General features: G+C 41.4%; 1 protein-coding gene across 1 annotated transcript in view; it reads left to right on the top strand.

Moving 5' to 3' along the window:
* The window catches only part of Acbp1 (Acyl-CoA binding protein 1), a 73,861-nt gene extending 47,646 nt beyond the window's left edge, over nucleotides 1-26,215 (top strand). Inside the window, exon 4 of the mRNA XM_071589789.1 lies at nucleotides 25,450-26,215. Coding sequence (XP_071445890.1) covers nucleotides 25,450-25,589 — 140 coding nt within the window. The 3' untranslated portion in view covers nucleotides 25,590-26,215. The remainder of the gene's footprint in view (nucleotides 1-25,449) is intronic.
* The last annotated feature ends 1,234 nt before the right edge of the window (nucleotides 26,216-27,449 follow it).

Below are 27,449 nucleotides of genomic sequence, written 5' to 3'. Positions count from 1 at the left end.
GCATTACACATATATTTATATATGTATGTATGTTTATATGTATGTATATATACATATATATATATATATATATATATATATATATATATATATATATATATATATATATATATACATACATATATACATATATACTCAGTCGGACGCCATATTTACATCGCTGATAGAATGAATACTAAGGATAATGCGCCTGCGCGCTAAGAACGTCTATGAACGCATTGCACATATATTTATATATGTATGTATGTTTATATGTATGTATATATATGTATATATATATATATATATATATATATATATATATATATATATATATATATATATATATATATATTCCGTGCTTGATTTCTTCGAGTTTTCCAGATTCTGTAATGCATTCATAGACGTTCTTAGCGCGCATAATCCTCAGTATTTATTCTATCAGCGATGTAAATATGGCGTCCGACTGAGTAAACTGCCCTGAAACACGCCGCCGTCTTGGTTATATGGAATGTTGTGAAAGCTGATGTTGTTGCCGCGGATCATCGACACAATGATGAAAAGCGGTTCAATAATTCCTTACGAACGAATGTGATTTTATGCCAAATTTTCGGTAGCCAGTTGACTGAATCAGAAAGAAGCCTTCGTTCAGAATCTAGGGTTTCATTCATGGGAATCACCTGATGATTTAAATATTGAGTTCAGTTCACTTTTAGTAGCAAATATCTTTCTCACTCTCTCTCTTCGCTTTGTGTATCACTTCGAATTACTAACTTCGCCAGAGTTTGACAGGTTTCAAAATGTACAGGTTAATTTTGGTTCTTGAGAATAATCTGCACGCACAGTAATTACATTCGTCTAGGTTTTTAATGCATGGACTAGTGGCTATGCCCGGCATCGCCGGACCAATTCATCCGTACAGCTGTAACTGGATTTAAATACGTATTCAAGGCCTATTGATTAAGGCAAGCAATTTCTCAATCACGGTGTCGTCTCTGGAAACGCAATCCCGCTGGTGCTTTGGACAAATGCGATTCAATTTAGCCAGGCATAAGGAAAACTGAACTCGAAAAACAACGAATTGATGCACTTTAAAAGTTAACTTTTAAAGAAATAAACCAGAGATTGTCGAATTTTGCGGCAGCTGGTTACAATCAACGAAGCGTCCTCCCAGCCGTCGGCATAAATTATATTATACTTTTGTAAGTAATGTATGAATTAAGGAGGAAAAGTGAAGGAATATTGGACGAGTTGAAGGTAGGAAGAAGTATATGGAACTGAAGGAGAGTTTATAGTGTTGTACGGAGTGAGGTTGCTTTTTATTATGAGAGTCTACAGGTATGAAACAGAGGCGTTTTTAATTTTTGTCCATCCAAAATTACGTTAGAATGAATAATAATAATATAAAAATATTGGGACCTGGTAGCCAGTTGGTATAGCGCGCTGGGCTATTGACCGCAAGATCCGGGTTCGAATCCGGGTGACACTTCTGGGCACCCTCTGCCAATTACCCAAGTTCCGTGATTTTTCTCTGCTACCGGATCTTTCTGGGAAACCACGTCTGGCGCAGGATATAGGAAACTGGGTCCCCTTGTTAACTTGTTGGTGAATGAATTTCACTCGCTATGTTGTGCTAATTAGTATGAATATTAGGTGAACTCGACCAGCACCTATCAAACCGACGTTAGGGTTGATTACTGCTGTCTTTGCATGCTCTGTACTGTTACCTGCATGCATGCGCGTACTGTTGTCATGGTGTTGCTGTGTATAATGATTCGTTGCGAAGTACCGAAATCTTTGCCAGCCGTGGGTGACCGAAGAGACGAGCATCAGGAGCCCTTGAGTTCTGGCCGGATGGACTCTCGATGCTCGCCCGCTGTATCCCTCCCCGCCTTAGTGGACAACCGGCCAGTGGTCGCCCCTTCGGAATGGGATCGTTTCCCGTTAAGGAGCGCATTCGCAGTCCGTTGCCGCCGACAGCCCATATCCGCGAGTCGAAGCGAAATGGCCAAATTGCCCTCGTGCGTTGGCGTTCGCCCTGCTCTGCCCCCGTGGCCTCCGCCACCCATACGGGCCACATTCGGAGTGCTGTCCGCCTTAATGCGCGAACCGCGTCCCAGTCGTCGGCATTTTCATCATCGTTATGTCCCGAGCCTACCTTTGAATGATTCAGTGATCTATTCATTGCCAAATAGGTCTCCTGAAAGATCCGGGGTTTTCAATTGCAGGTTTATTGCATAGCGCCGAAATGCAAATGGTGTATTGCTGTCGGTATTTTTATTATTATTGGCGTGTGGCGCGTTGAATTAGTCAGGTATCTGCTCAGATCTCTGCCCGATAGCTTTCTCCGAGACTTGGTGTTTTTTGCGCCCTTCCATTGCATGCACTTTGACTTCGCGTGTGTGCGTAGTATCTTGCGGCGAAACGAGCGCGATATCCCCGGTATTTGTCGAAACATCTTGGGGTCAGCGTTTCTTTTTGCCCCTGCACCCTCCTTTGCACTGAATCGGCTTCTCAGGTCACACCAAATTGGAATGTGTAGTCTCAATTAAATACCTAGGCGTTACCCTCATTCACGATCTCACCTGGGTGAAACCTATACGGGGAATATGTGGACAAGCTAACCTCAAATTAAGATTTGTTAGAAGAGTTGTGGGTGAATGTGAAGAAAATATCCAAGAGAAATGCTATCTTTCGCTGGTTAGGCCTGATTTAGAATATGCTGCAAATATATGTGATCCTCACGAAGTTGGATTAATTGCCGAATTGGATCGCCTGCAGCGTAGAGGAGCTAGATTTTTAAAACGTTGTTATGATAAACTTAGTTGCGTATCCAAAATATTTGTGGAGTTAGGATGGGAATCACACACAGCGAAGGTTAAATTACAGATGAAATCTCTTGCATAAATGAGAAGGACGTGTTTTTAGCAATGATGTTCAAAATGCATTATTACCCCTATCGTACTTTGGTAGGAGAGATCATGTCAAGAAAATTAAAGAGATCAAGTCTAGAACAAATAGATTAAAGCTGTCATTTTTTCCACGAACGTTAGGGGATATTAATAACGTTGTCCGACCGCGGTAGGGTCATGTTCGGGTAAAAATTAGTCTGTTGTATATTCACCCCCTATTTGTACTGAAATGAAGTGAATTCGAAGATGTGGTCAATTTAGCGAATCGCGAGCAGCACAGTTATGTTTAAGTGTCTCATGTTAGGTACCACATTAGAATTTAAGAAACCATTGGTCAACAAATTAAAGTGGAGTAGACAAAGAGTACACAGTAAAACTGTTCTCTAGTTCTTCGCTGGAGGGTTGCGAGAGGCAGATCACGTAATGGAATGAGAGGTTCGCGGCAGATCACATATCATCGTCGGGACAGTATCGTTGGGAATTTTTAAGAGGATGTCATATGATTTGTTCAATTTTGGGAGTCTTTCCATTTTTCTTGGATTCCCACGGGATCGATGGTTTATTTTGAAACCGAAGTAGGTTACATATTTCCTACACATTTGGAGCCGAGGTCGACTTAACAATGAGAGGACTATGCCACTTGACCCGTATCCCTCGGTCTTCCGTGGTATCTCTAACGGGGAAAGAGCAGTTTTCTGAAGAAATTTCCGGTTAAAAGTAAAAAACAAAGCCCTGGTTGGGGTCACTTGATCCGCTTGGTCGACGGAGCGGTGGCTCCTCACCGAGCAGCGCGGCTGGAAGTGAGGCACACAACTCTCTCCGCCTCTTTGTGACGAGTGCACCACCCCAGGCGGTGGATATGTATGTGCAACTTAAGGACATCATCACAATAGAACCGAAACCCGCACTCAGAGATGGCGATAGTAGAATCTAATTTGAAACACCCTCCCATGCTGGTCGAAAAAAATTCTGGGAAACAGGTTTGGTGTCCGCCAGACGGTTTTGTGAGAAATAGGGACTCACGCAATTGATATAACCTATCCATGCTCTCCTAGCTTACATTTGAACTATTTATTTAATCGAAACGCAAGCCTTCATTTAGAAGTTTGGGTCATTGTAGAACAACTTCATTACACTAGCGATTTGGTTAACGTTTCTCGCAATCAATTGAATTTTTTTTACAAATTGAGGGCACCATATCACAAGGGATCATCCGTAAATAAATAACAATTAGGAGAAGCAATTCTGAGTGATGAGTGATACTCAGTATTTATCTGCAAGATTTGAAAATGTATTATTTACCCCATCATGGGGAGATCATTTCAATAGAATTATAGAGATTAAGTGTTTAACAGATAAACTTAAGATTTCATTTTTTCCTAGAACTACACACACAAAGAATCATAATAACATTGTCCGACAAGGTAGGGTCATATTCGGGTCAAAATAAGTCTGGTGTGTATTCACCCCCTGCCACGCACCCTAGCGTTGGCCTGTAGGTTACTTAAAAATAATAAAAATAGCAATAAAGGGATAAGGTGATGAATGTCAAAATGCATCCCTTTAGCGATCGAGTTCCCAGACCCGCTTGAACTGAAATAATTAGAATGTATACCGCTACTCGTGTCTGCATAAGGTTTAATTGATAAAAAAAATCTCAAAAGAATTACCCTTGAGCCGCGTCTTGATCCATATGGAAAAATAAGGAAGGTCCAAAATCAGATGAATCAAAATACCGTCGCATTGTTCCCTCATTACTAAATTGTTTCTTTCCTTAAGAGGGCACTGTCTGGTATCCCGTCTCTTTGTCAATTTAATGGGATAATGAGATCTCTTTGAAATGATGGTTATAATAATATCTTTGCTATTATGAGAGTGTGATGCAATTTACAAATGCGTGATGAGTCAAGTGTCTAAAAATTCTGAAATTGAATAAAAAAGTTAGGCGCAAGGAATTGGAACAGAAATAGATATGCCGTAGCGACAGCGGAGTGCGATTAGATAAAGTTCGTGTTGTACGACAAGTCAGCTCTCAATCGGCGCTATGCTATGTAAGCATTGAAAAATTTTATCTTTTGTACATTCTGATTATAGCGTGAGTCATTCAATAATTAAAAAGGAAAAACGAATTATGATACATGTAAGTAGATTTTTTTATTTTTCAACTTAATCTTCTTTTATCTCAATACTTTTTTTCCCTAGCGTTTCACCAATTTTTGTATGCAGCCCAAAAAGTCGGATTTCTGAAGTTTCTCAAAATAGGCATCTGTGTTGGCGAAAACCGTCTCTGTCGACCGGAATCGTTTTACGCCGAGCCATTTTTTCAAGTAAGGATATATAAAAAAATCAATGGGAGGGGGGGTCTAATTTGATGATTATAATTATGGATGTTGTAATAACAAATCGAACCCTAATTCCATAATATTTGCCATCGAAACTGCGTAGGTGGGTACTCTTGATGGAGAGGATATTTTTCTTGGCCAAATGACGTTTTCTCTTGACTTCTTCACTCAACCGGTGCAATAACGACGGATGTTAATACTCTCGATTAATCGTATTTCCTTTTTGCGAGTAATCGATGCAGATTCAGCGTGCATCCCAAAACCTAGGCAATCACCTTGTTGGCCATCCTCTGAACCCGAATGCCTTTAGAAACGAACTGTTTTGTCTGTTACTTTGTCTTTGGAGTGTACTACATAGTGGATCCATTTTTCTTACACAGTCACACATGTACATGCCTGTATCGACGCATTAAATCGTCCGAAATGCGACGAAAAAACGCCAAACCAGCCTCCGAACCCGCCACTCGACTGCGATCATTCTCCAATGAGAGCAACCCTTCCTCCGCAGCAGTAATTTAAATAGCATTATTTCAGTAATCGTGCCCTATTGTGTGCTGCTAATAGGTAATAAGAGTTGCATAAGTCGCTCAGTCGGAAGTCCAGAATTTATTTTAACTGATTAACCACGGCACACTCTCGACTCCCGTTGACTAACTCCTGTTGGACACTAAACTATGGTTTTGTTCATTCAATGCGGAAATTTTGTACGCATGATCCCATGCATTGCTTATTTCTGTTTGACAAAGAAGGCTACCATAGTTTCTTGAAATCATAGTATTAGTATTACGGCAGAATCAGCTTCCAAGATACATCGTTTATTCATTCTGGTGAATCAATATGCATTGTTGCGCACACAAACAAATTTGACACTTTTTTCTGCCTTCGGTTTTTTCATAGGTTTGTAGAATGGCATCCGACTCTGGAAGTCGACGTTTAGTCTTTCCGACGAGTGGTATGAATGGAGGCCATTTGCAATAGCTTCGGCTATATTGCCGCAGCAGCATTACACTAGCGACATGGTTAACCCTCCTCGCAATCAATTGTAATTTTTCACAAGTTGAGGACACCATATCAGATGGGATCATCCGTAAATAAATAACAATTAGAAGGAGCAATTATGAGTAATGAGTGATACTCCGTATTTAGCTGCAATATGTGAAAATTATGTTGAAAATGTGTTATTACCCCATCATATCAGATCAGAATAACATTGTCCTACCGCGGTAGGGGTTAACATACTATTCGGGTCAAAATTAGTCTGGTGTGTATTCACCCCCTGCCACACACCCTAGCGTTGGCTTGCCGGATACTAAAAAATACAATTACAAAAATCCTGTAATTTCTACCTGATGATGACGACTATTCCACCAAACCGATTGTTTTTTATTAAAATAAGTAGATATTACTTAGTTTTATTGTCGAATTGAATTGTTTTTCTATTCTACCTCGTTTTCTGTTTCTATAGTACGTTTTATAAAGGATTCATAGTCTTGTCAGACTGAAAGTAGTTAATGATGAGGTCGATATTTGGTGTTATTTCGTTGTGGCTGAAGAAGTTTAGAGTGAAACTTAGCGTTTTACCAAAAAGATAATTTTCTCTAACATATATCACTTCAGCATCTTCAAGGAAGTTCATGCGCCGTGCATTGGAATATGTTGGGTAGAATAATATCCATGTCTCATTCGTTGCAAACGATGAAGTTCTAAGTATGGTGAGATGGGAAGAAAGAGAGCTGTTAGGAAAAATCCAAAGAAGGCGGGACAAGTGGATGCAGGAGAGGCAATGGAATTCTGTGAAATCTTTGATACACACGTACAACAAGTATTTAAGTACTTGTATAGAGGGGAAGAGTGTTTTAGTTTGGTTGGGAAAGCGAGACAGATGGAGGAAAGGAGAATAGGCATTTTTGATGAAATAAAGAAAGTTATTAAATGTGATGAGCGATAGAAAGAGATTTCGTAGTATGTCGTATGGGGTCTAAAGATATACATATGGTGTAATGTTAGTCAGGACTTGCCTTAATAGTGCCCGAATGCCTTAATAGTGCAAAGTTTCATCAAAAACATCCCTTAAATCAACTAGTTCGTGAGTCCCTAGGTACTACTTCATCAAAGCTTATCATTGTCTGACTTAAGGTGAATAATCCTTTTTCTATTTGTTATTTTGTGAATGCATGGGTGACTAATAGGGGGATACATGTTCGCGAGTTATCGTTCAACTTCCTTAGGTGGTATGAAAATCGCACGATTTGGTCGTGGGAGCCATTTATTCCAGTACCTTGCGACACCATTAGGCTGTCAAACTCGATCGACCAGCAAATCAGACCATTTGTACATTAGATAAGGTCGGTTTTCCTAGAACATCAACTGAGGTTTGAACCAGAGGGGAACTCCTTTCGGCTGGTACGAACGAACTGACTGTCGTTCACTCTGCTACCTCGTCGCCTACGTCTGGAGGAAGTTAAATGAATGGAAAAATAATAATAAAATCTGATACTTTGCAGTGATAAACCAGATTACCCCCTCTAAAACTATTAACGCCGTTATAGGATTGGGAAAGAGCATTGACTTTATGCGAGCTTTTTTTGGGAAAAAATGCGCTTATGTCCGCCAGCTGGCTTAAACATTTGAAGTTTGAAATTTCACGCGAGAGTGCCTACTATCGCCTTTTGGTGTGATTCGCGTCTACACGTGTACGAAGAGGCGTAATTGGAAGTGTTATTTGTCGCGTGATGTGGATCTGCTGATTACTGCGCGATCTCTGCTAATTATGCTGATGAGCCGGTCTTTCCCCCTCCCCACGGCTTTCGATTAAGCACAAATGCTCGGAGGCCACTCGAAGCTTTGCCCGCGGCTTGAGTCATCAACGCAAATGTGATTTTTTTCGCCTTGTTCTTTAAACTGATTCTGGTTTTGCCAAGGTAGCAGGAAAAAATGGTTTCTAGTCTTTTTATGGTCATCCGCATTAAGAGTCAGCCGAAAATTCTCCCAGCTTCTTCTTGGATGGCCTACGATAATCTCTGAATAATTTCTTCCAATGTAAGAAAAGTAACTTTTAAATAAAATTTATTTTATATTCCTCTAGACAGGCCCAGCCCCCATCAGTTGGGTCGTGATGTTTGTGATATTATGACTCAGTCGAATGGAAATTTAAATTTTTTAAGGGACCAATTCATTAAACTGGTGAACGTGTAAATTTATACTGATTCAATGCGTAGGCAATGTATATCAATGAAATGTAATGGAATATTTATTCAATTACCCCGTTCGCGAAGTGAGATAATTGTGTGAGAAAACATAAATGGAGAATTTAGGTATCCTCGAAAGAATTCTTCGTTTGACTGGAATCATCGTCGATATCGATACATGCATAGGTTATTTATTCTGAGCACATTATGAATTCGTGCTTGGTAACAAAAAGCAACATATTTCCGTTGATTTAGCTCTGCGAGGATTATCTGCATTTCGAAGCAGAGCTCCCATTTTTCCGGTTTCGATGGAGGAGAGGCTACCTCTAATTCTGCCGAGCCTATAGTTTTGGATCGATTTTCACAATAGTTACTTGAATTGGCTCCCGGCCTATTCCGAAGCCGCCCGCCGTGACTCGAAACTCCGCATTGTGGTCGGGAGAGGGAAGCAGCGTGGGAAAAGCGGGGCGATTTTGTAGAGAATTACGAGGGCATTAATGTATCTGGTCGCATACAGATTGCCGTATCTCTTTTCCCCCGGGGCCGAAGAGAGAGGAGCACTCCCAAGATTGAAATGTGGGAGTGGTGGGGCAGTTATGTAGCCAGGAATGTTCCCCCTGGGAGCTCATTTTCCTCATGCTTGCCCATGTAACTGGGAATTTTTTAAGATACGGGATGGCACGCAGTGGTGTTTTGATTAGAATTTCCGTGGAACTGGACAACCGTGTATACACGCACGTGTTCTAGGGGAACTTCGCCCTGGCGAAAAGTTAATATACTTTGGCGTTTGTTCTGTGAAAATCGTTAATTGGCAAGTTTTACTTAGAAAAATCCCCCAGCACTGTATTGGTTTCCCGTCATATATAGTGATGTATATCGTCAGCATATAAAAATAAATAAACACACACACACAAACATACATGTATATAAAAACCATAAACACAGAACCAACCCGAAGGTCGGTTTGGTAGGTGATGGAAGAGTTCACCCAGTACTAAGCCCTATGTGGCGTTTGAAATTCACACATAAGGGTAGGGGGGCCAGTTCCACTCCCCGTGCCGGGTATGGTTTCCCAGGATGATCTGGTACCTGAAAAACCTCATAGCTTGGGTGCAGCTGCAGGTGCCCAGAGAGGCTTGCCCGGGAAACGAACTCGGGCCCTCCGGTCCGCAGTCCAACCCTCTACCCCTGGACTACCGCGACCTATATATATATATATATATATATATATATATATATATATATATATATATATATGTATATATATATATATATACACACACACACATACAAAAATATAAACAAGCGAGTTATCTCTTAGGGAACCTTATGGCGTAGGCAATGGTACCTCTAGCCTGGAACGTGATTATTTTCAAAAGTCCTTCTCATTTTTCTTTCTTTTCCGCTTGCTTTTTGATTGACAGTTGAAAGGAAGGGCATGCCTTATTAATGAGTTCTGGCGAAATATAGGTAGCACCGAAGAGGTTTATAAACGAGATCAAATATTCATTCAGTAGGAAATATGGTGATGGTTTTCTCCATTTTCTCTTCTTTACAGATCCGAATTGTGTATCCTTTGCTATCGTTTACTGTCGTAGCACATGAGACGTATGAGCAATTATGTGTATGTATGGATAAAAAGGGGTATTGGGATGATGCGGTGGCTAGCACCCTGGCTTCCCACTCAAGAGGGCTGGCGTTCGAATATTGGAGACGGTAGATCTCTTTCAGTGGTATCCCGATCATTACTTAATGCCTACGCCGGGTTTCTCTTCGCCCATCTTTTCCCATACCTATCCATCCCTCATGACCTCAGCTGTCGGTCTCATCTCCCCTAATACTATTCTACTCTTGGGATAAAAAGTGTGAAAGGAAAATTACCGAGTTTTCCCCGTGGGACGTAACCTGCCTCAAAGCGTTTAACGGCTGACTGACGCTCAGGATGACTTCTACTAGTCGGTGTAATGATTCCGTTTACGTAACGTCAGTGGAAGTGTTCTTTGTCTTCCTTCGTTATGGACGTTTTTCTCGAGTCTTTTTCCTCCCGACCACGTCCAATGCCCTTCTGCAGCATTTTCATGTATTTAATGAACACAAGCGATTCATGAAATAAGCATTGAGAAGTTTCCACAGGCAAGCAAAAAAAAGAACAAGTCTTTTCGGTGGCGCCCGAACCTCTTCATGTTCATAACGATTGCATTGAAGAGGATAATGACTGCGGTGGGTCGTACACGTGACGCATGCCTTCTCGGAAAAAAATGTGGAAGGGGGATTGAAAGTCTGAGCAGTCAATTGACGGGAAGTCCTACCAACCTTCCAACCCGCCTCCGTTCCAAAGTTATGATTGAGCGGGTTCCATTTTGAGAGGATTCGGCGCCTTGGCCAGCCGTGTGCGTTGCTAGCTCTTATGCCAACACCCAAACACGGGTCGTGGACAGCACACGCATTTCTGCAAATTTTTCGTCGCATAAAGCCACTTCAATTCGATTTTGACAATGTCCTTGTCTGTTTGCTGCTTCAGCAGTTCTTACAATGGACTTGTGTACATAGTTACCTGTAAATAAAGTTCATGTTATCTGTATTCATTTAATAGTTCGTGCCTTTACGAAAAATGTGTTTTTAAGCAATAGAGAAGGTCAGCAGGTCTTCGATTTCCCTAGAAGATTTATTCAGTATTACTATTACTATTATATTATAAATATTTCGAATCTTTGTTTTTAAATAATGTAATGGTTGTGACGCAATTGTTTGACGGCTGAGTCGCGTTGTTATTTCCGATGTGCAAAGGGGCGCTATTCTTAATTTCGATTATTTCATTGTTTACTTGTCTGTTTATGATCGTGGTGCATTTATTCGTCAGTGAGTTTGACAGGATGCGCGGTCGGCGTCGGCTATGCACGACCCCGATATTTCTGTCCATATTGTAAGTAAATTAAAACCTGACAGCAAACTCCAGAGCGAGGAATGGTGATATTACCTAGGTTTTCGATGTTCAATATATGTCAACATAGGATCATCAAAGGTAATATCAGTTGAAGGTCCAATAACAACGCTTTCCATTTCAAGTTCCCCGTAGTCAGTTATTAATGTGATTGTAATGTTTCGACGGGCTCATATGGACGTAGATAGCATTCACTAGAAGCATTAAGAAAAATGGAAGGATCAATGCAGTTATTTTGTGGCACATACTTAAATGCATTAATGTAATATTTTATTATTTGTGATTTAAATGTGCGTGGCATTCTCCGTTTCATCGGAAGATACGAGTATTGTAAGTTCCAATGATTTTGAATCTCTCTTAGTGAAGGCGAAAATGATGCCTTGACTTAGTTTCTTGATTTGTGTCTCAGTATAAGACGGAGCAAAGTGTTGATTAGTAGCTGCCGATGAACCACTTCGTGTTATTAATAGTTAAATAAGGCCAACGGTAGAGACTTCGAGGACTAACTTCTGGCAGGTACTTATATAAAATACAATTTTTGGATTGATTTGCACTAGTAACGAATGTTGCTGTCTGGCCAAATAGTTGAAAAATTTCGTAGCTACTTTGAGTCAAGTTTTACCTTCGCCATCAATCTGGAGTCACTTGTAACACAATTAAATTTAAGCGATTTGGGTGATATCGCCTAGTATTAAATTATGGACACATTTACGCTGTCATAAATTTTGATGATGATGAAGTTTTAATTTGGCATTCGTAATGACAGTGCAATGAACGATTATTATGCATTAAGTGCCAGTGTATAAAAACCCAATCTACCTCGAAAGAGCCACCAATCCTTTTCGTGTGTCAGACAAGAAAACGGAAGTGTCTCTCGCTGATAATAATCCCTCGATACGGGACGGGGTGTTGAGAATTGCGCGGCACGGGATCCGTCCGCTACCGTCCTTCGCACCGCTTTGGACGCCGGCACACCTTTCCGACCACCGGAGTTTTCACTCCGAATTCTCGCCGGGAAAGTTTCCCGATGCTTTTGACTTATCTGGGTAAATAATGCGTTACGCTGCGACTTATTCCCTCCGAACCATTGGAGAGGGAAGTGAACGAGTATCTCTGCTCCCCAAGTTGCCGAGTGGCCTCGACTTCCGGTCGGTTTTATTGCACCCTCTCCCGCGTGAGTTGATTCTTTACTGCTCTCAACTTTTTCCATCGCAGACGCGAAAGAATTGCAAGCTCCCTCGCCGTTCAATTTCCTTTCGAAGTGAGAACGAAGGGAAACGAAACAACGGCACCGAACATCCGGAACATTTGGTAATTTTGCGACGCATAAAGTAGAACGCCTACTGCATCGGGAACACCTAAATGGAATGTGTAGACTTGATTGAATACCTAGGCGTTAGCTCCACTCCCGACCTCTCCTGGGTGAAACACGTTTGGGGAATGTGTGGACAAGCTAACAAAAAATTAGGATTTATTAGAAGAGTACTACGTAAATGCGATGAAAAAGTCGAGGAGAAACGTTGTCCTTCGCTGGCTAGGCCTCATTTAGATTATGCTGCTGGTATATGGGATCCTCAAGAAGTTGGATTAAGTGCCGAATTGGATCGCGTGCAGCGTAGAGGAGCTAGATATGTAAAACGTTGCTAAGATACTTAGTAACGCATCGAAAATATCTGAGTTGCTAGGCTGGGAATCGCTCACGGAGCGAAGGTTAAATTACATATTAAATCTCAAGCAGAAATTTGAAGGATACCTCTTCAGCGATTATGTTAAAATGTATTTATAACCCCATTTTACTACGGTAGGAGAGGTCTTGTCAATAAAATTGAAGAGATTGAGTGTAGAAAATATAGATTTAAGACGTCATTTCTAACTTGAACGATAATGGATCATAATAACATTGTCCGACCGCGGTAAGGTCATGTTGGGGTAAAATCATTCTGGTGTGTATTCACTCCCTGCCACACACCCTAGCGGTGGCTTGAATGGGTACTAAAATATCAAAATAAAGTGCCCCTTCTGTGGATAGGGTTGGCCGGCCGTCCGTGAATCCTTGGAGGAAAAAACCTGGGATTGAGCCGTGAGACCTGGAATTTTTGAGAATTTTATAGCATAATAAATAGACCGTGGATAGTAGCTGGAAAAGGTGTTTACGTATGTTCATTTGAATTTAACATGAATGACTAATCTGGGGATATTTTTTATTAACTAGAGGATTTCGAGGATTAAGGCCCACTGCTTTGTGTCCACTTGCGAGTGGAAGGGGGTTGATGTCGAGTGTCGCGCTCCTACTAACCAGCCTTCAGCTGCACACTACTGTGCGGTAGTATAGTTTTTACTAGTTTTTAGGTTCTTCCCTCTTTGAGTGATAATATTACGGTCGATTAATATTCCATGGTTGGAATGTGTTCATCAGTTGCCTACTTACTCATAGTCCTCTGTATTATCACGTGTTTACGCATTGCTATTCCCTAAATTCTAGCGTTATAAAAAGAATGTGGTATGATGTCTTGGGACGGTCAGCAATGATCAAGATGCTTGAAAAAAAGTCGAAAACTCCAATTTAAGGACTCGAAAACCATAAGCCAGGTAATCCTTTATCCCTGAGGGGGTTTCCAATTTAGGTGAGCCATCAGCTTTGTGAAACTTTTTGTCGATACATTTATCTACTACGGTAGGAGAGTTCATGTCAATAAAATTAGAGCCATTAAGTGTAGAAAAGATATATTTAAGATATAATATTTTCCACTAACGATAAGGGATCATAATAACATTGCCCGACCGCGGTAGGGTCATATTCGCGTAAAAATTAGTCTGGTGTGTATTCTCCCCCTGCCATACGCCTTAGCGGTGGCTTGCAGGGTATATAATTAAATAAATCTATCGATGCATGTCTATACTATAGTAGGAAATGCAGATGTACTCTCCATAGCAATGTTTCTTCGTTTAAGTGATGGCATCCCAAAGGAAAGCCACCGGACGGCGAAACTTGTCTCTTCGATTGAATTAGATAGTTCATCCAAATATTGAAAGAGTGCCTTCGCTGGAAAGAGGTCTAATCGGCGGACCCAAGGACATTTCGTGTACAATTCCGTTGCCTTAAGGCATCCACGATGAGCCTTCCCCTTATAAGGCAGTATTTCGAGACACGGAGCTATTTGCTTGAAGAAGGTGTTCCCCCTCAAAATGTCCCTAGCTCACGATTGTCTTAAAAATAAAAAAATAGCAGTATTTTTTATGTCCTGAACGTTGAAACCTTGGAGTTTGTCGCACCGCCCGAGGCAGCTTACCATACATCAAATGATGACTTGCATAATTGGACTCGTGTTGAAACGTTATGAGAAATCGTACGGAATAATCTTTAAAGAAGCACTACTCCCCCCCTCCTTTTTTAAGCTTTGGACATATGCTGATCGGAAGCGAGGATTTTGCGAAGGGGTGATTGTTATAACACGTGACAACAGCGCTGCTCCGCGACACGTAAAACAAGATGACACTATGCAATAATCCCGCAGGAATATAAATAGCAGCAGGAATAAAGACGTGACAGAAATATGAATCCCGAATGAGTAAGACTATCAACCCTTTGGCTTCTGCAAAAAAAAAGAGAGATCTGTTGCACAAACAGGCCTTCGCAAGCCGTCCTCACGTCACCACATGCATTTCTTCTAAGTTGTATCGTGTGCAGTGAAACTTTTTCCGATATTTTTATGAATAAAAACCATGTGCCTTTGTTAAATTGTTAAAATCCAGCATTAAATTTGATGTCCCATTTTGTGAATCCCAGATTTTTAAGCGCACATCCGCATTATAATGGTGCAGGCTGTTGTAGTATTAGCCTGAGAAATCTTCTCCTTGAGGATCTTCCTTACTAGTTCATCACTGTGAAACGGAATTGTCGATTTGAGATCCACTCCCCCCTCCCGACCTAGTGGACTCAAATTGGATTCATTATGTGCGACTTTAGAATTGTACACTCATCGTTACTGGATGTCAAAAAAACCGGAAATAACTTTGCTGTCAAAAGCAAGTTGTAAAATTTCAGAAACAAAATGTTAATACTACCTTGATCAAAAATTTCCCGGAATTTATTCAGAAAATTAAAAATACAAGTTTATTCATCTAAATCTATATTGTCCCCTTCAAAGTAATCCCCATCGACTGCAACACACTTATGCCAGCGCTTGATCCAATCCTCGAAACATTTTTTATATTCGGTTTTCGGTATGTCCATCAGTGCTTCCTGCGATTTTTCCATTACTTCCTCTCGGCTGCTAAAACGCGTTCCCCGTAATGGTTTTTTAACTCGATTGAACAGAAAGAAGTCACAGGGAGCCAAATCGGGTGAATTCGGTGGCTGTTGGATGGTATTTGTTGCATTTTTCGTCAAAAAATTACGAATAATGATAGCACTGTGCGACGGTGCGTTATCATGGTGCAAAATCCACGAGTTTTCTGCCCACATTTCTGGTCTCTTTCGGCGAATTGCTTCACGCAAACGTCTCATAACGCCCAAATAATACTCTTTGTTTACTGTCTAGCCTTCTGGCAAAAATTCATGATGCACTACACCGTTGTAATCCATGAAAACCGTCAGCATTGCCTTCTTTTTTGACTGAAAACGACGTGGTTTTTTTGGTCTCGGCTCATTTGGTGAACGCCATTCACTTGCCTGATGTCTGGATTGCGTGTCGTACTCATAAACCCACGTCTCGTCTCCAGTAATGATCCTTTTGATGAATGTGGGATCGGATTCAGCCTCGCAAATCATGTATTTTGCGACGTCAACACGGTCTCTTTTTTGCATGAAATTGAGGTCTTTTGGCACCAACTTTGCTGCTACACGACGGAAACCCAAATCATTAACCACAATGTCTTGGGCGGATCCATAGGCAATGTTCAAGTCCTCCGCTATTTCTCTGATGGTTAATTTGCGGTTATTGACCAACATTTCTTTTACTTTATCAATTTTTTCACCGACTTTCGATGTCGATGGTCTGCCACTGCGTTCATCATCTTCGATTGACTCACGACCACTTCTGAACCGCCCGTGCCACTGGTAAACGACCGTTTTTTTTAGAGAATCGTTGCCGAAACACTTTTCCAACATTTCCAACGTCCGTGCGCCACTAAATCCGTTTTTTACGCAAAATTTAATACAAGTTCGTTGTTGCAAATTTAAATCCATTTCTGAAATTGTAAAAAATCGCCAACACACACAGAGATAGATGTACTCTTGGCTACGTAATTTTGCAAATGTCAAGTTATGACACTAAGATTTAAAGGGAATATCAACAACAGATGTACCAATTTAACAAAAAAAACAGAACTCAAATCGGAACGATGGGAGCGCCACACGGTGGTTATTCCGGGAACTTTTTGATCAAGGTAGTATACTACGCACCAGAGATCATTATCCTATTACAGAAGAAGCCCTTGTGAGCTCATCTTATCAGCATTCATCTTAAATACACCCAATTATATACCCGCACGATTTGAATGAGGAGCTTTCTGATTTATTATATTTATTTATTTTAGTACCCTAAAAGCCACCGCTAGGGTGTGCGGCAGGGGGTGAATACAGCCCAAACCGATTTTGATTCGAATATTTCTACCCTTACCGCAGTCAGACAATGTTATTCTAATCCCTTATCGTTCGCGGACAAAAATGACATCTAAAATCTATCTGTTCTACTCTTGATCTTTCTAATTTTATTGGCATGATCTGTCCTACCGTAGTACGATAGGGATAATAATACATTTCCAACATCACTGCTAAAGAGACTTCCTTCCCCTTTGTGCAAGAGAGAGGGGATTGATCAGGCTCTGAGCAAAGATCAAAGGATTAGATCAACGTATAGAATTCGAATTGTAGCATAGATGTGCCCTCAGCTGAAACTTGGCCTTAGGAGGAAATCAGATGACTATAAATTGAGAGTTTGGCACGTAGATTTGTTAGTTGTGACAGGTAGAAGAGATAAAGTTAACTTGGAGAGAAATTAAAATACAAAGCAGTGAAGGAGTAGGAAGGTGGTGTTAGATATCCCTGACGGAATTGAGGGTAATCAATGCAACGAACTGAAATAGTTGTCAATTGTCCAAAAGTACTTAATTTTTCCCGGTGAAGGTGCTCGCCTTAAACCTTCATCCAATCGAGAGAGTATCAATTATAGCAATTAGTCCGAAGTGGCGGTCCTTTCGCGAAGATATACCCAGAGTAACAGAAATATGACGCATCGAACCACATGTCTGGCAGGCGAAATTGCAGTCTGGATTCAAGATTTAACGATCGATATTTGGATTTCTTTTAGTCTGTATGGCTCATTTAGTTGAGTGCTTCAAACGGTATCAAATTAATGTTTCTTTCTTAATTTACATCGCCATCAACGACTCATCAAATTCGGAGATTGGACTGACGCCATTTTCCCCTCAATCAATCCTCTATTAGACCGCTAACCGCTTCCTGTCTACATGTTTATTTTCCCTGATAGTAATAAATGCTCCATCCTATCTCACATCCGGGGTCTTCCTCTGTGATTCTCCTCGTTCCTTCCTCGAGGACTCTCTCTTAACCAGGGACGGCTATATCCTCTCTCAAAATGGACCCGAGAAGATCTCTTCTTTTTTTCAGAGTCACCTCACCAAGCTCTTTTCTTCCCCTGCTCCTCTCATAGGACTACTCCGTTAACAACTTGAGCCGTCCGATTGAGCCGATTCGTTTTCCTACGGCAGCGCATTTCCAATATTTCTATCTATTCCACCTTTCTGCTCTTGCTCATGCCTCATCGCCTTAGAGACGGTAATCACCAAATACACATTTCAAACAAGTGCCTCCATACTTCTAGCCTCGAGTTTTCAATTATCATGTGACTTCGCCGCCTGCCAAATGCCATCTCCGTCTGGAATATTCATTATTTCCTTCTTTCTGCACCCATCATCTCCGAGTTCACTTCCTTCATTACTATGTCACATAAAACTGATTAGAATTAAACGAAATTCGGAACAAAATTGAATGCCAAATGAGCCTGTCGCAGCGTAAGAAATAAATTATATGCATAGATTTTACAAATCCCTTTGAGAATGGGAAAATTACGGCCGCCGATTCCCATCCCACGCCCCCGCAGGTGCCGTCGTCCTCTTTGACCGGTCTACCCCCACCTGCCTCTCCCTCCCACTCCTCTATTCCCTTCTTCCCTCATCTCAGGGATCCGCCAATCTAGGACGTCGAAGGGGCCAATCTGCGGTCGCACGTCTATCGCAAGCGTCGCCGTTTTTCAAAGGGAGTGAATCTCTCGGTCCGTTGGGCTGATGACGCCTAGGAGAAAGGAAGGGATAGCGCGGCAGTAGGAATGGGTCGTACGAGAAAATGAGATAGAGGAAGAATGGCGGGCGTTGGGGTGAGGTTTTTCCGAGTGAGTGGAGATTCCGTTACTCTGAGCGGGGTGAAAGAAAGTAACAGAGGGGGGGGGGGAGAGAGAGAGAGCAAAACCGATGATCCGGGAAGGGGATGCTGCGGTCGGCATCTGGTGCATTCGGAAAAGAAGACAAAAAAGGAATGAAATGGCATTTCATCTGCGCCTTTCTCTCTCTCTCTCTCTCTCCCTCCGAAGGATGAGTTGGATAGGAGGCCGTGGAGTCGTTCCGCAATTATCTGCCTACTCGGGAATACTTATTATTTGAGTCGTACAGGGTTCGTCCGGAAAATAAGTGTACTGATTTTTTCCCGCCGCACCAGGCGCGCCCAGCACCGCTCTGACGGGCTGCGATTGGAGGGGGGTATGTTGGCAAGCGACGCTGAAAAAGGCAGTCGGCTCTGAGCTGTGGTGTAGTGAGGAGCTCTGTTAACGCGAACCTCCACGCTCGACCCACGTCACGGAACGCGATGCCGAAGCAGCGTTATTCCATCAAATTTGCGGTAAACCTTGGGAAATCGTCTACCGAAACTGTCGGTATGATTAATCAGGCTTACGGGGAGTCAGCCATGTCCAGAAACATGATCTTTCGGTGGCACAAGATGTTCGTGGAGGGCAGAGAAGAGGTCGACGACGAGTCTTCGAGAGGTTCCCGATGATGCCTTCGCGGGAGCGTTCCAGGAATGGGAACGCCGCTGGAACAAGTGTATCGACTCACAAGGGTCCTATTTTGAGGAATATTAGCTTAAGATATGAAAAAGTGTAATAAATTTTTTTTCCTGAGCTCAGTACACTTATTTTCCGGACGAACCCTGTCTGAACGTAGAGTAGAATGAAGGACGCCTATCGAATTTCGAAGAACTTATTTGTTGAGTTGAAGAATGAAGGACGCCTGTCAGCGGAAACCTACTCCAAACTCTGGAAACCTACCGTGGCGACTGCATATGCCTTTCTACGACAGTTCAGTCGGTTATCAGAGTGATTACTACATCAGCACCAGTGAAACTTCAGCTTGTGGTGCACGCAGACTGAACTTCCAGACAGTTCGGCGTTACGGTGTCGCTTCGAGGACAAACATTGCTACACTTCTGGGCCTATCGAAACACTACCGGCATTGCAATAGACAACATTTTTAACCTCCGCAATTCCTCTACCCTCTCTCATTCTGTCCATTCAAACAAGGTTCGTATAAAAAAGTATCGGTAACAATTTTTTTCCGACGTGTGCAGGAAGTGCTGAATTTAGACCATCGGTTGAAGTGTGCGCATGATCGCAGATCGTATTGGATCGTATAAGATGACAGTGCACACACTATTATTGCTGAATATTTGGCGATGCGAAATATCTGTGCTAAACTCGTCTTCAAGGTCTTTGGACGGTTGACCATGAGCAGAATCGAGTGTCTGCTTGCGAAGACCTTCTTCAACGACATCGTGACGATTCCCCAACCCCCTTACAGTCCCGACTTGGTACCAGCAGACTGTTTCTTATTCTCAAAAGTGAAATCCTCCCTCCCTCAAAGGACACCAACCATGGGACCCTAAGTGCCGTCAAAGAAGCCTGCACGATACGCTTACCCTTAAGACTACCCTTATCCGGAATCCGACTGCCAGGGAGTCTTCGAGTCGTGGAAAACACGCTGGCAAAAGTATGTTGCCGATCAAGGGATGTACTGATTGAAGAATTTTGAGGCATTTTAGTGTCAATATCTGAAATAAGTATGCGCGCATCTGACAGGGCACTTCCAGAGTGAAATTCAAATTAATTTTTTTGTTCCCGAAAGCGAGGAGCATGTAGGATCGTGGCATTGTATTGCGCGATCATTGCGGTGATGCAAAGCTTTTGAGTCGAAATAAATCGGCTTTGACTTGACAAGCGGAGTTAAATTTGTCGTGAGGAGTCGATGAAGGCGACCGGGGCCTTCACCCCATGACCCAGCGGCCGCGGCGGTACGGTTCGACCTGTTTTCGGCAGCGGTTCCTCCGAAGTACGTACGTAATGGCCGAACCGTCGGCACCTGCTTCTCAGCTGCCCCCCACGCGAGTGAACCAAACCCCCTCCCCCCCCCCGCCTGCTTCTTCACTCCCCCGTGGATAACGGGAGGGCTGCTTCCTCGAGAACGAGTTTTCGCGTCTTCCACAGCACACATATTCACCGACCCACACGCCCAGGGAGCCCAGTTGAATGCATGCGACTGTTCCGGAGGACTTCAGCACCAAAAAAACAACGATGGCCATTGGAAAAACGCGACGCGTTGCGGCATGCCCAAGGGGGTCGAGTGAAATATATTATGTTATTTTTTCGGTGATGGTAACGATGGTTTTACTGCCGGATCAATTGTCCGGGGTGAGAATAGTTCCTCGGCATATTCCCTGCGTCATTGCACGGCCCCCGGAATGTTCAACCCATCGACCGCCTTCACAAAGACGTTTGGCCGAAGACAGGCGGGACCCTTGTTGCCAAGGTTACGGGAGGGAGTCACAAGATTCGTGCTCGTGAGGTGGCCTTTTTTTTTTGCATCTCTTGGTGTTCTGGTCGCGATTTGTGCTCGGGAAAAACGTGAATGTTGAATGTCGATGTTCCTTTAACTTTAAAAAAATTAATTTATAATTAAATTTTATCGCTAAGGTGGCGCAATTACAAAGTAATAATTAAAGGACATGAAAGCGCTCTCTTGCCTGGCTCTCAAACTCTTTTAACAAAACACCTTTTCGCAAATAAATATGCCCCCGAATTTGCTTCAAGAAAATAATTATTTACGAAAGGAATCAAATTTGACATCCCTGAAGAGTTTTTGAATCCGATGTAATTAGACGCTGATCACCCGTCCGCCCCTTTCTGTCCCGCCAGCCTGCTCACTCCTCACTGTGTTGCCTCAGCATCCGAATTGATACCCAATAAAAGCAGCGACCCCCATCACCACCTTTCGTCGCGGCAAAACTACCCATCCAAAACCTTATAAAATCGCAGGGTTGCGATGCCTTTTGCAATGAGCTTTATCTAACGTTGAGTCTTTATATCACCTCGTGAAGCATTTGTGTCCTTCATTGTTTTCAGGCCTGCGGTTTTATAAGCCCTTTCAGTAGTTTTATAATGCCTATCAGATTCTTAAATTCGGATGCTAAGTAATAGTTGCCATGGCTACGACGTATGTTGTCATCGGTAAACTCCATATTACACGGTTCGTATAAAAAGTATCGGGATTTTTTTCTCCTGAAAAATAGATTTATTGCGGCTATTGCCACTAAATGCCTCAAAAGTTTTTTTAGTACATCCATTGATAGTCGACACACTTTTGCCGGCGGCTTTTCGACGACTCGAAGGCTCCCTGATTGGCGTATTCCGGAAGGTCCTTAAGGATACGCGTACACGGAACTTGGGGTCCCATAGTGGTGTTATTTGAGGTAGGGGGGATTTCACTTTTGGGAATTGGATATAGTCTGCTGATGCAAAGTCGGGACTGTAAAGGGGTTGGGGAATCGTCACGATGTCGTTCTTCGTCAGGTACTCGGTTACCTTGGAGCCTCAAGCGCTCAATACTTTCGAGACGAATTTTGCGCAGATCTCTCGCATCGCCAAATTTTCAGTGGTAATGATGTGAACTGCCATTTTATCTACGCCAATGCGATCTGCGATCATGCGCCCGCTTAACAGACCGTCTGAATTCAGACTTAACGCACACGTCAGCAAGTAGAGCGTCTAACAGCGGGCTCGCCCACATTACGTAGAAGAAATGCTTTCCCCGAAGTGAGCGTACGCATAAATTAACGTACCTCTCACTTAAGGCCTATCAGGATAGCGACCGTGGTCAGTTCGTTCCCACATACAACTCCCCCCCCCCCTCCCTGCATTAGCGGTTGATCAAGAGAGGGTGGCGATGAGGTTGGCTTGCTTAGCGGTTTTAAAGCTTATACAAGATATTTTTTGGATAAGATTTATATCTTTATGCAAAGATTTATTTTAAAGATTTTATTGCAATAATTTCAAAGTTTTATGGCAAAAATGAGCATCGAAAATTAGCCAGTGAGTAGGTGTATTGGCAATGGAAGTGAATTAATTTCCAAACTCTGCGAAGATACTACTCAAGAAGTTGGATTCATCATCGGATTGGATCGCGTGTAGCGCTGAGGATCTAGTTTTGTAAATCGTTGTTAACATAAACTTAGTGGCGTATTCAAAAATATAAGAGGAGTTAGGCTGAAAATCACTCACGGAACGAAGGTTAAATTACAGATTAAATCTCTTGCAAGAATTGTAAGGATCTCTCTATAGCAGTGATGTTGAAAATTTATTGTTGCCCCCATCGTTCTACGGTAGGGGAGATCATGTCAATAAATTCAGAGAGATTAAGTGTAGAATAGAAAAGATTTAGGATGTCATTTTTTCTAGGAACGATAAGGGATCAGAATAACATTGTCCGACCACGGTAGGTTTATTTTCGGGTCAAAGTTATTCTGGTGTGTATTCACCCCCTGCCACACACCATAGCGGTGGCTTGCAGGGTACTAAAAAATTAGCGAAATATGTAAATGAATCTTTCTAGAGAATGATGAAGGCACGCAGTGTCTCAACTGTCGTAGTTAGTGAAAATAATCTTAGGAAAATGATATGCTCATGAAATGCTTCAAGTGGTACAAATCGCTCCGGAATTCTTTTAAGAAAAAATACGTGTATGGTTTCCATGCACACTCATGTTTGTTTAAAAATAAATGATTGCGTGTGCGGTGATGTCCTACTGCTAATGTGCATTCCCCGTGACTATCACCCCTCCCACTCGCGGGCACGCCTCTACGAATGGTCGGTCACGTCTTCGTCGCAAACAGGTGGTCGTCGTTCGTATTGTAATCTGACCTTTGAAAAAAGCGACCTCCAGGGCCCTGGACCGAACTGTGGTCTGGGGCAGAAACATTTGTTAAAACGTGACTTGCGAATTATTACATTTTTGTTTACGCTTCGGCGCTCAATTTTCTCGGGAATGCCGTGGGAGAGGGTGCACTTCTCAGGGGGGGTGTGGAAGCGGTAGCAAGGGGGAGGCCGGAGCAGAGACCCCGTTCTCAGCGGCTCGTGTTTCATCGGCGGCATCCGGTTGTAGCAAAAAAAAGGAGAGCACGTCTCCAAACAGTCCGATATGGGGGCAGCTCGCATTCATCTTTCCTCTCGCATCATCTCCAAACGCACGATGGTATTTATTTTTCCGTCTGCCATTTTCAGGGTCGCGCACAAGTGCATTTTTAGGGATGGCATGAAATCCTTGGCCAGCCATCGTTGAGAGTTCTCATCGAGAATCAAAATAAAACCAACAAGAAATCCTTTCATTATAGCTAGATATTTTTACAGGCTAAGTTGTGGACTCCGAAATTAAATAATGCTATTACTGCCACGTTTTCCCAAAGAAAACATCCGGATATTAATAATGTTCCCGATTCATAAAGGTTTTATGCACAGGGTATGTTCTGTAACTTTGGTTTTCAAAACCCATTGTACCACATGCCATTTGATCGATCGGAAAAGAACATTTAAACATCTTTTTAAAAAACAAGATGTATTATTTGCAAAATAAAACTGAAATAACCGTCGACACAATATGAATAATCTATAATGTAATTGTCCTTTTACATGTTATCTGTCTTATTTTGTGCTCTATTGTTCCGTAAAATGTATATATATATATATATATATATATATATATATATATATATATATATATATATATATATATATGTATATATATATATGTATATATATATATATATATGTATATATATATATATATATATGTATATATATATATATATGTATATATATATATATATATATATATATATATATATATATATATATATATATATATAATTGGCTGACACAACATAACACAAATAGAAAAGAATAGACACATATAAAAGAACACTTACACGGTAAATTGTTCGAGCTTTCGGCCCTCTCAGGGGCCTTCTTCAAGAGAGTCTCTCTTGAAGAAGGCCCCTGAGAGGGCCGAAAGCTCGAACAATTTACCGTGTAAGTGTTCTTTTATATGTGTCTATTCTTTTCTATTTGTGTTATGTTGTGTCAGCCAATTATTGTGCCGCTCGTATGAGTTTTTCCGTACAATCGTTATATATATATATATATATATATATATATATACGCCCATTCAAACACGAAATCCCGCCAAACGGCGAATAAATACTCATATATACAGAAACATATATAAGGAAAAGGGATAGGAACACGTATAAAGGACGAACACAATAGAGGTGGGGAAGGCGGAATCGAACGGATCACAAGAGTAAAAATATCTCCTCAACCGGGACTCGAACACCGGATCTTTCCACTTGCCGGGCGGATGCTCTTAACCACTTGAGCTATCGAGGATATGTAATTTACCCTGAGATCCGTGGGTCTTATATATATATATATACACACATATAGATTGTTAGAATATAAAGAAAGGACAATCACACATAGTTTTGTCATTTTGATGGCACGATCAGATTCTGATGATGAGGGTTGTTCCATCAAAACTACATGTCTTTTTCATCATGTGTCTTTTCTTTGTACTTCTATGTTTTAAAAATCTATATTTGTGTTTTTATATTATTGTGCTTCACCAATGACACTTTCACAAATAATACATTGGGATTACTTTGTTCTCATTGAAATATATTCTCATTCCAGCCAAACCCACTGGGCTCCTGGACTTCAAAGGGAAGGCAAAATGGGACGCATGGAACGGGAAGAAGGGAATGTCTTGTGAGGAGGCCAAGGAGGCGTACATTGCCAAAGTACAACAGCTCATCGAATCGATTGGGTTCTAATGAGCCCTTGCTGGTGCTATCACAATTCTGTATCATGCTGTAATACGCTCAAATCAATTGTCTGTGTATATGTTGATATGTTTATACACTGCTGCAAAAGCATCAATTCGATTCATCGTACATTGTTCATTGTGATGGTGTTCATTTTTAATTAAGTGTAGATTTCTTTGGGTTGTGAGTGATTGCCAAGTTTTGTCAAATTATTTCCATTTTATAATGTGTTAATCTGTCATTTCGTACCCAATGAATTTTTTAGTGATGTGCAGATTAAAAAGAATCAGACCAGCAGTACTAATGATGCAATTCATGTGAACTGTGGCTCAAATTTTTTATTCCCTGTAAAGGGCATTTTCAGCTCCATAGAAAGATAATATCTTTTCTGTCTATATATCAGTTTTTTATTTGAGCACTGTGTTATGTAGGAGAAAGTAATTATTTTTTTAATTCCTTTTGGTGTTAATGTTCACTTTTCAATTGGTACTTTTTAAAACTATGCTAGAGTCTGACTTACACAGGGTTGGTGGTTTGTATAGCTGTATTTTTAAAATGCATACTCACAATAAAAACCTCTTTTTGTAATATTTGAATCAAAGACAAGAATTAAAGTCTTAAAATAAATAACGTAAGTGAATGTGTATTTTTTTTCACTTAGGCTTGAGAGTGGTTAAATCACAAGTAAATTAGAGCGTGTGTTTGTGGAAAACATCTTTCGTTATAAGTTCATTGATTAGACCACTGTAGTTCAAATTAAAACAAATAATCCAGTTTAAATAATGATGAACTGAAGCCTACTGGGATGAGCATTTGGCTGCTGACTGGAAGACCTGGGTTCAAATCCAGTTGATGCCTCCACCCTCCTAGCTGTGCATCCTAGCTGTGACATTTTTGTAATAGAGTGTGCCACCATATTGACACTCTCTATTACTCTGGCATTAGGCTTAGTATAATATGGGGTGGGCTCCACCCTTACCTTTCACACCATAAGTAAGATGCTTTAGCCTCACATGCTCAATCACCCTTTGATTTGGTCACTGTAGTTTGGTGACAGCATTCCAAGTAAAAGATACCTATACATATTATACATGTATCGTTAACAATGCATCAGATTTGTAGGAATTTTATTACAAAACAAAAATTAAAGCATAAAATTAACTAGCATGGCAAACAAAAATGTTTAAATTGAGAGAATTGATAGTAAGAGTAAATCAAGTGGATAAAGGTAAGTAAGGTGTGAACAGCATACAGTTGTTCTTTTATCTTGTTTTGAAGTGTCTATGGCCACTCGCAGTTGTCAGGGATGCTCTGAGAAGTTTCCCAAGAGCTGAAGAGAAGCAGAGAGAGCCCCAGTATGCTATTTTCATCTTTTCACATTATTTGACCGTGCTTCATGAAAAATATTGCATTAAAATTCCTTCAATTGTGTCTATGTCATGAGTTATAAACTTTTGCTGCAAACGCCAAACACTTAAGGAGGAATCTCCGATTCAAAACATCTCAAGTGATAAATAATAAATTGTTGCTACTTATGCAAATGGACCGATTTCTTCTGGCTGACCATGAAGATAAAAAGATTTTGTATCAATATTCAAAGCCCATGATGGCAGTTTTATTTTTCTTGTCAATAAGTTTAGGATGATTGGCTCCTATACATTTTGTATCACTATAGTGCTCTTTTGTTTAATTTTTACAATATCAAAGAGCAGTCAATTTGCTGCTTTGAAGCATCATTTCACGTTGCTGGTAGTCCAGGTCAGTGTACTGCACCTTTGGAATATCCCCAAGAATTTTACCCTCATGTTATTTGTGATATAGCCCTCCTCACTCCCAAGATTTATTTGCAGCATCTGTGCCTGGACTTAG

Source organism: Hetaerina americana, unplaced genomic scaffold (assembly GCF_022747635.1).
Source record: "Hetaerina americana unplaced genomic scaffold, ioHetAmer1.1.p SCAF_4, whole genome shotgun sequence".
In the NCBI taxonomy this organism is placed as follows: Eukaryota; Metazoa; Arthropoda; class Insecta; order Odonata; family Calopterygidae; genus Hetaerina; species Hetaerina americana.
The sequence above is the reverse complement of the archived record's forward strand: the minus strand, read 5'-3'. Positions and strand labels throughout refer to the sequence as shown.